The 14,006-nt window shown below is 46.5% G+C and overlaps 1 protein-coding gene across 1 annotated transcript in view; it reads right to left on the bottom strand.

Annotated features, from left to right (window-relative positions):
• Positions 1-10,775, bottom strand: part of DLST (dihydrolipoamide S-succinyltransferase) — an 851,089-nt gene extending 840,314 nt beyond the window's left edge. Inside the window, exon 1 of the mRNA XM_069637668.1 lies at positions 10,480-10,775. Coding sequence (XP_069493769.1) covers positions 10,480-10,551 — 72 coding nt within the window. The 5' untranslated portion in view covers positions 10,552-10,775. The remainder of the gene's footprint in view (positions 1-10,479) is intronic.
• Positions 10,776-14,006: the final 3,231 nt, after the last annotated feature.

The following is a 14,006-nucleotide window of genomic DNA, read 5'->3' as shown; positions in this document are numbered from 1 at the left end:
GGGTTTCACAGGACGACAGCAGTGCAAAGGAGGATTCCTTCAGCGGGTCACCAGCGATTCCTCGGTCCAGCCTCTTGGTTGCAGGATACTTGGCTCCTGTATTCCTTCGTTCGTGAGAACTCAGGAGATCGACATGGTAGTGGTGTTTCCAGCTCCCTCTTATCCACTGTTCCCTTCGCGCCAAAACGGAGGGGAGCCAATGGGAGATCCGCTCATCAACACACATACCATACGTGGACCAATCACGGACCACGGTGGTCCCAGGCATTCACACCACCCTAGACTCTCTGGCACCCAGGATGTGTATTGGGACCAAACATCCCAGCCCACACCCTGGAGGCACACAAACGACATGTAGAAGCCCGCGAAAGCAACCACGTTTCGCGGGAAAGTACATGCCCAAATAAGGAAGGCCCCGGGTCGCCCGACCTGGGGAAGGTGAGGGGAGCAAGACGGTCAGTGGACAGGACAAAGGAGCCTTGTGGTCTGGCCATTTTGGGAGCCAGGCCACCATTTTGGGTTCAGTGCGAAAAACGTGCTCAGAACGCCAAAAGGAGCTCAAAATAAACAAAATAATCGCTGCCACCATTCCAGTCCCTGAATGACTTGCACCGATCAAATACCATCCTAAAAGAGTATCTAGGGCCTGTAGAAGGCTAGAGACCCAAGAGAGCTGTAACTTAGCTTACAGTGCCCTCTTGTGTCATGTTGCACTAAAGCCGCAACATGATAAAGGAAACTACGGGAAACAGCGTTCCCCGGTACTGACTGTCTTAAGGGCATGTCAGTTTCCCCGTAAGAAAAGAGCGAAAGCCCAGAGGAGTGCAGCAGAAGGCTGTACTTCTCTGGCAAAGTCAATAACAAGGTGAAAAACAACAGCAAAAAGTTTAGGGGTTGCCACATGGAAGGAAAATTCCCTACAATTACGAAATCTTTCCTAACACTCGCCCCTCCCAGACTATGGACAGTCTAATCCACCCCTGGATGAGTCTCTTGTTCAGGTCGGTTAAACATTCTGGACAACCCATCAGCATTGCTATGTTGGACACCTGGCCTATGCTCAATAGTGAAGTCGAAGCCTTGTAGACTTATGGACCACCTAAGCAACTTTGGATTCTCCCCCTTCATGTTCATTAGCCACTTTAACGGCTTATGGTCAGTTTGCACAGTGAAGTGGGTCCCATAGAGGTAGGGCCTCAGCTTCCTTAGGGCCCACACAACAGAGAAACATTCTTTCTCTACCGTGGACCATCTGAGCTCTCTGTCCTTAAGCTGGCGACTAATAAAACTGATAGGGTGTTCCTTACCCTTCTCATCTACTTGTGATAGTACAGCTCCTATCCCAGTGTCAGAGGCATCCGTCTGCACGATAAAAGGTCTTTGATAATCAGGGGCCCTTAGGACAGGGGCCTGGCACAAGGAGTCTTTTAAGCCATTGAAGGCCTTCTCACACTCGTCGGTCCAAGTTACCTTCTTGGGTTTCTTCGGAGTTGTGAGGGCAGTCAGAGGAGCAGCTATGGTGCCATAGTCTGCCACAAAATTGCGGTAATACCCCGTGAGTCCTAAAAAGGCTCTCACTTGGGTTTGCGTAGTGGGGGTAGGCCAGTCTTGTACCGCTGGTACCTTACTGGATAGAGGCTGTCTCCTCCCTCCACCTACTTCATGTCCAAGGTAAACCACTGAGCCTTGTCCATTTTGGTGAGGGGCCACTCGGACACCCTCAAAAGAGCTAACTGAAGGACTGCTTGGGAACAGGTCGGGGAGAGGTTCAGACTCCTCTTCCTCAACGTCTGAAGCCAATAGCAGTGCTGCGATTTCGACGCTTGGGACGAAAGCCTTCAGCCTATTCATGTGAAACACTTTGGGAGCCTGTCCAGGCCTTCCAAGGTCCACTGAATAGTTAACCTCACCCAGGGGCTCCACCACTGGGTAAGGGCCTGACCATTTGTCCTGTAAAGCTTGAGGCCTTATGAGATTCATGATCAGGACTTGCTGACCAAGTGTAAAGTTGATGAGGGAAGCTTTCTGGTCGTACCAATGTTTCACCAGCGCTTGCCCTGCCTTCAATTTATCACTGGCCAAGCCCATCAGAAGTACCATCCGTTTTCTGAGCCCTAGCACATAATCAACTACATTGGTAGTAACAGGGGGAGTGGGCATCTCCCATCCCTCTTTGACGATGGCTAAGGGTCCCCGTACGGGATGACCGAACAGAAGTTCGAAGGGGCTGAAGCCAACACCCTCCTGTGGTACCTCTCTGTAGGCAAACAGTAAGCATGAAACAAGAAGATCCCATTTTCTTCTCTGAGGCTCCTCCAGAGCCCCAATCATGCTCGTTAACGTCCTGTCGAAACGCCCCCCCAGACCATTGGTCTGGGGGTGGTATGCAGAAGAGAACCTGTAGGTGACCCCACATTCTTTCCACATAGCCTGCCTATACTTCGACATAAAGTTGCTGCCATGATCTGACACAACTTCTTTAGGGAAGCCAACCCTAGTAAACATGCCGAGTAAAGCTTCTGCAACTGGCTTGGCAGTTACAGTTGTAAATGGGACGGCCTCAGGATACCTGGTTGCATGGTCGACCAGCACCAGGATAAACCTATTGCCTGAGGATGTTTGCGGGTCAAGGGGACCAACCATGTCGATCCCTACCCTTTCAAATGGTACCCCCACAACTGGGAGCGGTACCAACGGAGCTTGGATTGTCGCGCCAACCTTACCAGACAACTGGCAGGAGGCACAACTCCTGCAGTGACTTTCTACTTGCACCCCCATCTTGGGCCAGTAGAAGTGCATGGATAACCTTTGCTTGGTCCTCTTCATACCAAGGTGACCAGCAAGGGGAACTTCATACGCCAACTGCAGGAGGAAGGGCCTAACCGCAAGGGGAACCACCAACCTCCTATGGTCTCCTTCTGTAGACTCTGTGGGCTCACTATACAGGAATCCACCTTCCTGGTAAATCCTATGCATCCCAGGAGGTTCACCCTCAAGCTGGGAGCAGGCCTTTCTCCTTAGGCCTTCCAGAGATGGGCACTCACGTTGGCCTTTACTGAATTCGTCCCTATCAGGACCTCCTTCAACTAACAAGTCTTTTAGTTCAGGATGATCGTTGGGGTCGAATACTTCAGGCATCGCCACCTCCTCGTCAGGCCCGGGCGATTGACCAACTTCCTCCACCGCAGTGGTAGGCGAGCTCGGGGGAATATTCTCTTTCCCTCGTCTTGACTTGTAGACTCCTTTCGCCTTGGGTTTCCCCTTCGGCTGGGGCGGCGTATTGGACTTGGCCAATGCTGCCCGTGCTTGAGACCGTGTGTAGGGTCTTTCGGCAGTGTCTCCTACGAGCCCTAAAGCTCTGAGATCATTACCCAACAAGACCTTTCCCGGGACGTTTCTCTGAATGCTCACTGGAATCCTGACTGCTGTACCATTTAAAGTAAGATTTACAGGGATCACGGGAAACATACGGAGGGGGCCGTCAGCCAACTTAGTGGGCATCAGAGTAGCTCTGGCAACTTCCTCTGAGTCTACCAAGGTAGAATCCACTACAGTGCGACTGCACCCACTATCCCTAAGAGCTGGAGTATCCACTCCATTGATCAGCACACTGTCTTTAAAGTAGTGCTTGGTATTATCCGGAATCCTAGCATAAGCCTCTGCGACTTTAGGCTCCCAGGAACCCAGGGACACTAAAACTACCTCAGCCTCTATTCCGCTGGGAAATGAGTCTGAGGAGAAGGATGCTCCTGTAATCTCTTCTTCCTCGTAGGAGGAGAAGGCCAGATTAGCGGAGTGGACCCCCAAAGGTCTAACCTTACACCGGGGAATCCCCCTTCACATGGTCAGTTGCTCCACAAGAAAAACAAGCCCCAGTGGGTCTGTTTACGTAGGGAGGCTTATTGTAACCAGAGTTCTGTTTCGGAGGCTGACCTCCACTACCCTGTGAGTTCTCTTGTGTCTTACCCTTGTTTTTCTTTTTGTGGCCCTTATGGGAAGAAGATTTAGCAGATTCCCCACCCTCCATATCTTTGGACTTTTTCCCTTCCTCCTGCTTACCAGGATGAGTTTTGTCCTTATGGGACACTCGATGTGACACCCATAAGTCTGCTGCAATGGCCAGCTTCTTAGGATCTATCTCCTTCGAATCGGCCAAATGCTGCTTAAGCTCCGGGGAAGAAGCAAAAATGTGTTCCAGCATGACCAGATTGATCATGCCTTCGAAGGTAGAAACCTTATAACCTTCGACCCAGCCAGTTAAGTTTTTCAAAGATTCAGCGACATAAGATACCCAAGTACCACCTTCCTTTTTCTTATACTCTCGAAAACGCTTTAAATATTGGGCCGGAGTCTTCCCAAACTTTAAAATGAGAGTTTGCTTTAACATTGCGAAATCAGCCCGCTCAGCCTTCGACATTTCCATAATGGCACTGCAGCCAGAATGGGGCAGTCTACTGAGCAACCACGCAATCTTATCAGCATTGTCAACTTCTTGAACCTCGCATGCATACTCAAACGCATTCAGCCAGTCCATAATGTCATTCCTTTCTTCATACACACTGAGCAGATCTTTCGGAAACCGTGGATGAGAGGAAGCCCCAGACCCATGTCTAGGACCCTTGGATCCATTTGCAACCTGAAGCTTGGCCAGTTCCAACTGGTGATCCCTGTCTTTCTGTTTTTCTGCCTGTTCGATTTTTAGTTTGGCTATGCTGAATTCAAGCTCCTGCTGCCTAAACCGCAGCTCTTGCTTCTTGAATTCAAGCATAGCCTCCCCATCAACACTGGCAGAGGAAACATTAGACATCACATCCTCCCTGTCCTCGTGGTCGCGATGGATCAGTGCAGCGGCAGAACCGTCGGTTCTACCAGTGAGAGCAGCCCCACCACCTTCTGCACTGTCCTCGGAAGTTATAGCGTCAAGCTGCGCTTCTTGCCACGCCACGATTCTCTGGATCATTTCCAATTTTGTGCCTTGAGAGGAAACACCTCTCTCCGCACACATCTTTTTCAGCGTTTCTGATTTGGAAGCATTTAAAGTTAACAAGGTATTTGCTTCCATACTGTTTGATAGGACTATGGCCTTTTTAAAGTTATATTACAACAATTCACTACGTGTACTGTTTGGAATAACCTGAAATGCCTTAGTTCGAGCGCAACACTGGATACCTTCAGTCGTATCCCACCGCTGTACACCAATTTGTTAAGACGGATTTCTGAACTCTGTCCTGGTGGCGCAGAAGTTCAGAAGGCCAACCTAATTACTTGGAACAGGGTAACCTCTGGACAAGCCAGACCAATCAAGGTAGCGATCGCGGCGGTCAAGACTAGGTCTCAAGAGGGGTGAGGGTGACTGAAAGCCCGCAATGAGCACACAAAGCAAGAGCGTTTACAAACTACTCCAAACAGGTGTTATATCAAAAATATAAACACATTTATTTTAAGGCCTTTAAAACAACGACCGTAGCGAGAAAATCACAATATCACAATATTAAACCAACACATACCATATCAACACAATATATATACAAATACACAGTCGCAAGCGTTTAAAGCACGAAATCTGTAGTCCACCTGAAAGGAAAAGAAAACAAGCAGTGCGATAACGCTTTAGACTCAGTTCGCCTTCAGAGGCACCTAACTAGATGGAAGTCCGAGCCCTGCGAAGAGTGGAGCCTTGTGCTCAAAGTACCTGCCACGCCGGTGCCAACGGGCAAAAGGGGAAGCTCTTCGGAGGAAGTCAAGCAGTTCGGGTTAGTGCACAGCAGAAGGAGAACAGGTTCCGCAACTCAAGCGCAGCCTCCACAGCGGGCAGAAGCAGAGCGCGAGTACGGCCAAAAGGGTGCTGTTTTTACACAGCAGGGAAAAGCAATGGGATACTGCAGGAGGGCGACCAGATCCTATCTAAACTACTCACCGGTCCCCGAAGCAAGCAGACCCAGGCTTCTCCACGTTAGTTTCAGCAGCTGGCAGGTTCAGAAGAGCAGTGAACGCCTCGTAGTCGTGTAGAGCAAAAAGACGTCCCAATCGACGAAACCAGCACAGTTTTGTTGCCGCAGCAGGACAACGGAGCGGCCGTGTGTATTCAAGCCAAATGTACACTCCTCCCTTCAGACTTGGGAACGCCAAGTGTACGAAGCGTGGGAGAGTGACAAGGACTCGAAGTACAACACAACCTGGCGGCAGTTACAGAGCAGGACTCCCTTGTAAGCTGGTCAGTCAACTGGATGGCCCAGAGACACTTCCGAAGGCTTACTTGGCAGGAGAGGATGAAGTCGCCGGGAATAGCTGTTCCTGCTATTCCAAAGGTCGAAGCACCAGTACAGGCCTTCTGGTTCGATCCAAGGAGGAAAGGGTTTCACAGGACGACAGCAGTGCAAAGGAGGATTCCTTCAGCGGGTCACCAGCGATTCCTCGGTCCAGCCTCTTGGTTGCAGGATACTTGGCTCCTGTATTCCTTTGTTCGTGAGAACTCAGGAGATCGACATGGTAGTGGTGTTTCCAGCTCCCTCTTATCCACTGTTCCCTTCGCGCCAAAACGGAGGGGAGCCAATGGGAGATCCGCTCATCAACACACATACCATACGTGGACCAATCACGGACCACGGTGGTCCCAGGCATTCACACCACCCTAGACTCTCTGGCACCCAGGATGTGTATTGGGACCAGACATCCCAGCCCACACCCTGGAGGCACACAAACGACATGTAGAAGCCCGCGAAAGCAACCACGTTTCGCGGGAAAGTACATGCCCAAATAAGGAAGGCCCTGGGTCGCCCGACCTGGGGAAGGTGAAGGGAGCAAGACGGTCAGTGGACAGGACAAAGGAGCCTCGTGGTCTGGCCATTTTGGGAGCCAGGCCACCATTTTGGGTTCAGTGCGAAAAACGTGCTCAGAACGCCAAAAGGAGCTCAAAATAAACAAAACGATCCCTGCCACCATTCCAGTCCCTGAATGACTTGCACCGATCAAATACCATCCTAAAAGAGTATCTAGGGCCTGTAGAAGGCTAGAGACCCAAGAGAGCTGTAACTTAGCTTACAGTGCCCTCTTGTGTCATGTTGCACTAAAGCCGCAACATGATAAAGGAAACTACGGGAAACAGCGTTCCCCGGTACTGACTGTCTTAAGGGCATGTCAGTTTCCCCGTAAGAAAAAAGAGCGAAAGCCCAGAAGAGTGCAGCAGAAGGCTGTACTTCTCTGGCAAAGTCAATAACAAGGTGAAAAACAACAGCAAAAAGTTTAGGGGTTGCCACATGGAAAGAAAATTCCCTACAATTACGAAATCTTTCCTAACAAATACTCACAAGGCATATTTAGTTTGTCCTTTTTTCCTTTTTCCCTCCTCTGCTTTTAATATTGTGTTTTAATGTGTTTCACTCTCTTGCTCCCTCCCTTTGCGCCGTGGGTGCTTTGAAACAGTATTTTACTTGCTGTATAAGCGCCTAACAAACGAACAATAAATAAATAAAAGTCAGAAGCCCCGAACAGGGTGTAAAGTCGTGCTGCGATTGGTTAGAACAGAGTGGGGAAGTTCATTCTCAAGCTTCGGACGAGGAACAGTGACTTAATTGGATGTTACAACTTTGTGAACACCACATGAGAAAGAGTGTAAGAGATTCACAGGAGATGGGCAAAGAGCAGAAGGGCAGCTGGTTCCCAGGCCTGAAGTAAATGAAACATGTAACCAGTAATATGCCCATCCTGTGCTTTAGAAACTAGCAAGACGAAGGTCACAGCTACAGAGCAGAAGAGTACACAGTCAAAGGTGATCAGGGAGAAGACACATACTGCCCTCTGTAGAAAAACATCCACCTAGGAGTGGAATCACAAATACAGAACAACATGAGCGCCCCAGCCCAGAAAGAGATCGATATTCAGGACAGAGAGAAGCAAAGAGGTCCTTGTACATAATAAGGAATAAGCTAAAGATTACAAAAAATAGTTCCCGATAACCCCTGAATTATAGATAAGCAGAAGTAATGGGGCCATTTATCGCCACACATTTTCGAAATACACTATTTAGGCATGCACAAGGTCCAAGAGCAAGAGACGAAGAAAACACCACATGAAGTCATGCAGACACATCATGAGAAAGGAAGGAGAAGGGTAATGTTTCCAACAGAAGTCCCAAGATTAACTGTCAGTTGAACAACCGCAAGGGTGAGTATGGTAAGTTTGTGCCAACCTTTTGATTCTCATGGGAAAGGATATTTTTTTGTTGCCACACTGTACACAGCTCACAATTCTACTGGCTAATTATGATGGAAGCTACCCTCCCCTGGACATCCGAAGGGACATTTCCAATCAGCAAACTAATTGTATGTGTAATATTTTAACCCATCAACTGTCCAATCAAAACTGTGTGAACCTAGATGACCCCATCATGAGATCATTGTCAAGGGGTAGTCATTATAATGGTCACGAGGGATAGAATAGGCCAAAAGGGCAAGATATTGGTTAGAATCACCTATAGAGCAACCAAGAATGTCCAATCAGTAAATGTGAATTTACATGCATCTTGAAACATTATGTAAGACTTCACTCCACTCATTATATAAGCCGCATTTAATTATGTAACGTTGAATGATGCATGAATTATTACAAGCTGCAGTTACATGTAATAAACATTTGGTTTTTCTTGCTTCTGTGCACTTTTATTAGCTCTCTGGATTACTTTTATAATATAGATTTTTTGGGCCTTACCCTACTGATCGCTAGCAACAGCTAATACATACTGTCAGACATACTGCACGTTCTCAATGTCACTGGGTCTAGTAAGATCTTGTACTGTTTCTCCCCCGTTTCCCCTCCCTTGCCTTGTCGCGCTCTGAAACATGTGTATGAGTGCGATAGAAATAAAATATCATATACTGGGCTGATATGAAAATTATGTTGTAATGAATTTATATAGTATGAGACATGATTGATTATTGTCTCAGGATGATGCGATTTGTGCTTATGAAAAACAATAAATTGATTAGTAATGATTATTATATTCCATTTCTTGGATACCTAGGTACTAAATGTGTTAGATGTATTATACTCATCAGTGGTTTAAAATTAAGTATTAATTTGTTCCACTAGGAACACTTCTTTCGTTAGAGTACGTTTCCCCAGTTCTGTGTGAAATGGGGAACTGAATTTCCCCCATAGGAAATTAGAAATGGTATCAGGATAGTTTTATCTTGGCTGATTTGCACATGGATACTAACCCCCTTTTGCATTTTTTGTATTTTGCAGTTGTGTGGGCGGTGATGTCGCATAAGTCCATCTTGGGTAAGGCATACGGATTGGGAAAAAAACGGTAAATGGTATATGCGTTTGATAATAGGAGCGTCAAGAAACAATGCGGAGTATTTGTGCATTTGTAAAGTGTCAATGAATAAAATCTATTTTAGTTTTAAGATGTTAATGTTGCGAGTACATTCCGATGGTGAATATGAAGTACAATGATCACATGCATGTGAACTCCTGGAACCGCGATAAACTGCTTAAAAGGCAGGTGTAGCCTGCTTTTATTTTTTACTCATTGTGGACACTAAATCACTCACCACTCAAATCTTTTTGCTAGTCTGTTAATCTATTTTGAAGAGGATTCTAGAAAATATGTTTTTATAGAACCCCAATGAGCTATGCGTAAAATTAAATAATAACATTTAACAACGTCAACCTGCGCAGGATAAACAAGGAAAGGTTTTACATGAACAAACTTGCGCCTGGATATACGTGTAGTCTGTTTGCAGTGCAGATATAAAACGTCAGTGCATGTAGCCCAGTGGAAGGGATGTAACCTATAGTTGTGTTTAAACCAGTTTATCCAGCACTTAACCTATTTAAAGTACTGTGGTGGTGGTAGTAATGGCAGCGTTACTGTGGAGCGTCAAACGTATTGTAGAAAGGTCAGAAGTGCATTGACTGACTGCTGGTAGCATTAAGGTCAGACGATGGTGGCGACAGTGACAGATCGATATACTCTGGCCAGAAAGGAGCGCGATTTTTGGGAGTATTCTAATTGGGGGTGTCAAGAATGATCAGGTGGCTGGGGGTGCCAAGACTACACAGCTGATTTGTTGTCAGTAGTATTCGAGTGGCTGTACGTCAAAAGTGCAAGTAAAGAGTAAACCCTATGGTGTGTACTGAGAAGTACTCTCGGGATCGATTGCATGGTAAGCAGCACTCGATATCAGGGTTCAACCCATCGAAGTTTCAATGAGTCAAGAGATGTTAAATGTTGCTCAAAGTGGAACATTCTATTGTAACACTTTAAAATGCAGAATTATAACATTAAGCCGGTATTTTCAATAAAAACGAGGGTCAAACGACCTCCTTCAGCTCGCTCTGTCATGACTGCCTGCCCTCCCCCTGCCCTTGGACTCCTTTACCTGCTGCCCTGTCCACGCGCTCATACACTGCGCCCCGGATTGCCCTTTCTCGGCCCCTAAACAAAAGATCGATCGCCCTCTCCCCAGATCTTACTTGTCGTACAGCCCCTAGACCACTTCCAAGCGCCCGGGAGAGTGGACGAGAGAGCAGCAACGGCAGCGCCATGGTTGAAGCTGAACCGGAAGCAGGGCTAGGGGCGGAAACCGAACGGGAGAGACCAACTGGATGGGTGAAGGGAAACCAATTAGGCGAGTGACAGCTGAACTAGGTAGGGACTAAAAATGGGGAGGAGACAGGACTCCTGTCACAAGGAGAAAGAAACAGGAAGGCACTCTGGAGAGACAGCAGAGAGGGCGAGGAAACTAGGAGGATTTGTCAGAATTCAGAAAGTAGGGTCAGAGAGGAGGGGGGAAGAAAAGAAGAGCTGCAGATCAGTTGGTGACTGTTGCCTGGTGTAGCAGTACAATGCAAGAGCAGAGTAGTGGGTGCAAACTGGTAGGTGCCAGAAAGTAGCGACCAATGTAGTGGGGTAAACAGATCTCCGCGATTAAATAAGAGCACATGCCGACTTTAACCAGCTAAACGGGACGTCTATGGAATGCTGTGGAAATTCAAGCATTCAGATTGTGTCCACTGTACAACTCAAACGCAGCCCAAGAAAATCCCTCACAACAGCACACCAACGGACGGACTTTCCAATAAAAATGCAATCTCGAATTTGTAGTCTCTGATCCCTTACTAGACAAGGTTCTAAGGATTGCCTTAAAAAGTCGTGTGCCACACCTAAAGAATGGAACCTAGGCAAATAGCCAAGCTTTAACCGTCTAGATTTCTAGGGCTGTCCTTCCAACGGTAGGCAGGGTCTGTGAAGGATTGGCATATCTTGCAACTCACACGCTTCTGGCGGTTGACAACTGCCTTGAAGTCAGGACACTCACCCTCCAATCCCTTTGCACGTCCCTGGACGTCAATGGGCTCTCTCCAACCAAAAATAAATCTCTCTTTCCACTGACCCTGATGATGGAAAATGTTACAATGTAGTAATTATCATATGCGCAAGGTGTGAGATGTTCCCCACGAGGGGGTCTCCAGGAGGTGCAGGGACAGAGGGAAGGAGGTTGGAGGGAAGAAGTACTCACCCATTAACAGCAATTTACATTTCAGAAGAGAGGAGGAGTGTGAGAGGAGGCTTCTCTCAAGTAAGTGGGTGGTGACTGAATTGGGCTCCTGCATTTACAAATATGCCAACACAAGTTAGTATGATGTCTAAGGAAAAATGTCAGAGACAGCAGCACTGCTACCCCAAGGACTCTTAACTGTGCAGCTGCTGTGTGTGCCGTCTGTGACCACAAAAGCAATGTGAGGAAATAAGGGCTCCAGGCAGCAGTGATGAAGAAACAGTAATTTATTTCATTACAGTGGCCTATGAGAGCCGAGTGCCAACATGGCTCTCCCCTGCAGTCTCTACTGTCTCTCATCCACATTCTTAGAATAACATTCTTAGAACTTAATTAGCTCATAGTACAGCTCAATTTTTAACTAGGATCTGGTAATACATTTTTATGAACTTGTTTTAACTTACACTTACATCATAACACAATGCAAAATTGCTCTCCATTTGTCTCATGCTAAATCAGCTGAGAAATGAAAACCAGGATGTACATTACAAAGAAGAAACGTGTAACACCTTGACAAATATGAAAACCGCAACTGTGTGGCTACATATCACTTACATCATAACACATCTCATCCCTTATGTGCATACAGCTGTTTACTCCACATAATAATCCTTAAACCAGCCGGGTTTGTTCTTGACTCTATTTGAATGTGTCTCTGCTGCAGACCTTGAATTGTTGTCATCCTTGGAGCACTTATCTATGACACTAGAGTCTCTGATACTGTTATTAGCAAATTCACCATTGTCATGTTCACCATTGTCATGTGCATTGTCCTTCATGCATTCTGGACATTTCACAATTCTGGACATTGACCAACACTCCCCCCCTTCTACAATTACTACATTGTTTCTTACCGCAGATATTTTCTTGGGACCAATGTATTTGCTTTCTACACATTTGGGAGTGAATCTAGGGTTCTTTATGAGAATACAATCTCCCACTTTCCAGGTATTACTTTTGACACTCTTGTCCTCATCAAATCTTTCTTTGTACACATCCTGTGCTTCTTTGATGAGAGTCATAATTCTCTCGCGATCAATGTTGGAACTCTTGGCTAAGTCCATCCACCCTGGACATAGTTTTGTTCCAGGTTGTCTCCCTTTCAATGACATGAACGGAGATACATTTGTAACTGAGTGTGGTGTGGTACAGTAGTTCCATATCATTTCTCTTACTACACCAACCCATCTTAGATTAGAAGCCATGGCCAATTGCAAACCACCCTTTATGAACCTATTGGCTCTCTCAACGAGGCCGTTGGCCCTTGGATGATATAAAGCAGTTCTAGTGTGTTTGATGCAAAATTTCTTCAAGAAAGTTAACATCCTTTCAGAACAGAATTGTACTCCGTTATCAGTGATTAATTCTGTCGGGAAACCCTCCCTGTAAAACACTTCCATGAGGAATAACAACATCTCTGCAGTGGTTGCCTCACGCAAAGCCTTCCATTCAATCCATTTGGAATGGTAGTCTACTAACACAACAATGTATTTATACCCATTGTCAAGGTTTTGTAATGGTCCCATCAAATCAACTGCAACTTTTTGCCATGGTTCACTCGGTACTTTGACAGGATTTATTGGTACTTCTCTAACCATCTTGGTCTTGTCACTCTTACCACACTCTCTACAACCCCTAACACACTTCTCTGCATCGCTGTCAATCCCGGGCCACCAGAAATATTGCCGCAAATATCTCTTTGTTCCTCCCATGCCCAGGTGACCTTGATGTGCTATATTCACTAAATGAGATCTGACTCCACTGGGGGGTATTATCCCATTTCCTTTTCTAAGTTTACATCCGTCCTCAGACATACTTAACTCGTCCTTCACACCAAAATATCTGTCAAACTCTTTTCCCACAATATTCTTGTGAGGCCATCCGTCTCTGGTCCAAATCATAACTTGATTCAATATTAAATCATACTCACCAGCTCTTATCCACATCTCTTTATCAATGGCATCATGCTCAATTTCTGCAATGCTCACATCTTGAAATTCAGGTGCTCCCTCCAATTCACCATCACACACAGGTAATCTGGATAAACAATCTGGTACCACATTCTCCCTCCCGGGAATGTAACACACCTTGAAATTATAACCCAAGAGTTCTACCATCCACCTCGAAACTCTTGGAGACCCTTTGGCCCACTCAGAACCGTTCATCAATTGAACCAAAGGCTTGTGATCTGATCCGACAATAAAAGGTCGACCCCATAGAAAGAACTTGAAGTGCGTGACTGCCCAAAATACTGCTAGTGCCTCTCTTTCAATGACCGAGTAATTTTTTTCTGCTCCTCTAAGTGGCCTGGATGCAAATGCAATTGTGTATTCAGTTTTACCTGAGTCAAACTGAGTCAAAACTGCTCCTAAGCCAAGGGTACTAGCATCAACTGAAAGCAACGTTTTCCTGCCAAACATGAATCCCCTTAAGGATGGGGCC

This window comes from Ambystoma mexicanum, chromosome 14 (genome assembly GCF_040938575.1).
Source record: "Ambystoma mexicanum isolate Mex_15411 chromosome 14, UKY_AmexF1_1, whole genome shotgun sequence".
NCBI classification, from domain to species: Eukaryota; Metazoa; Chordata; class Amphibia; order Caudata; family Ambystomatidae; genus Ambystoma; species Ambystoma mexicanum.
Note: the sequence above shows the minus strand (reverse complement) of the source record. Positions and strands in the feature narration are given on the sequence as shown.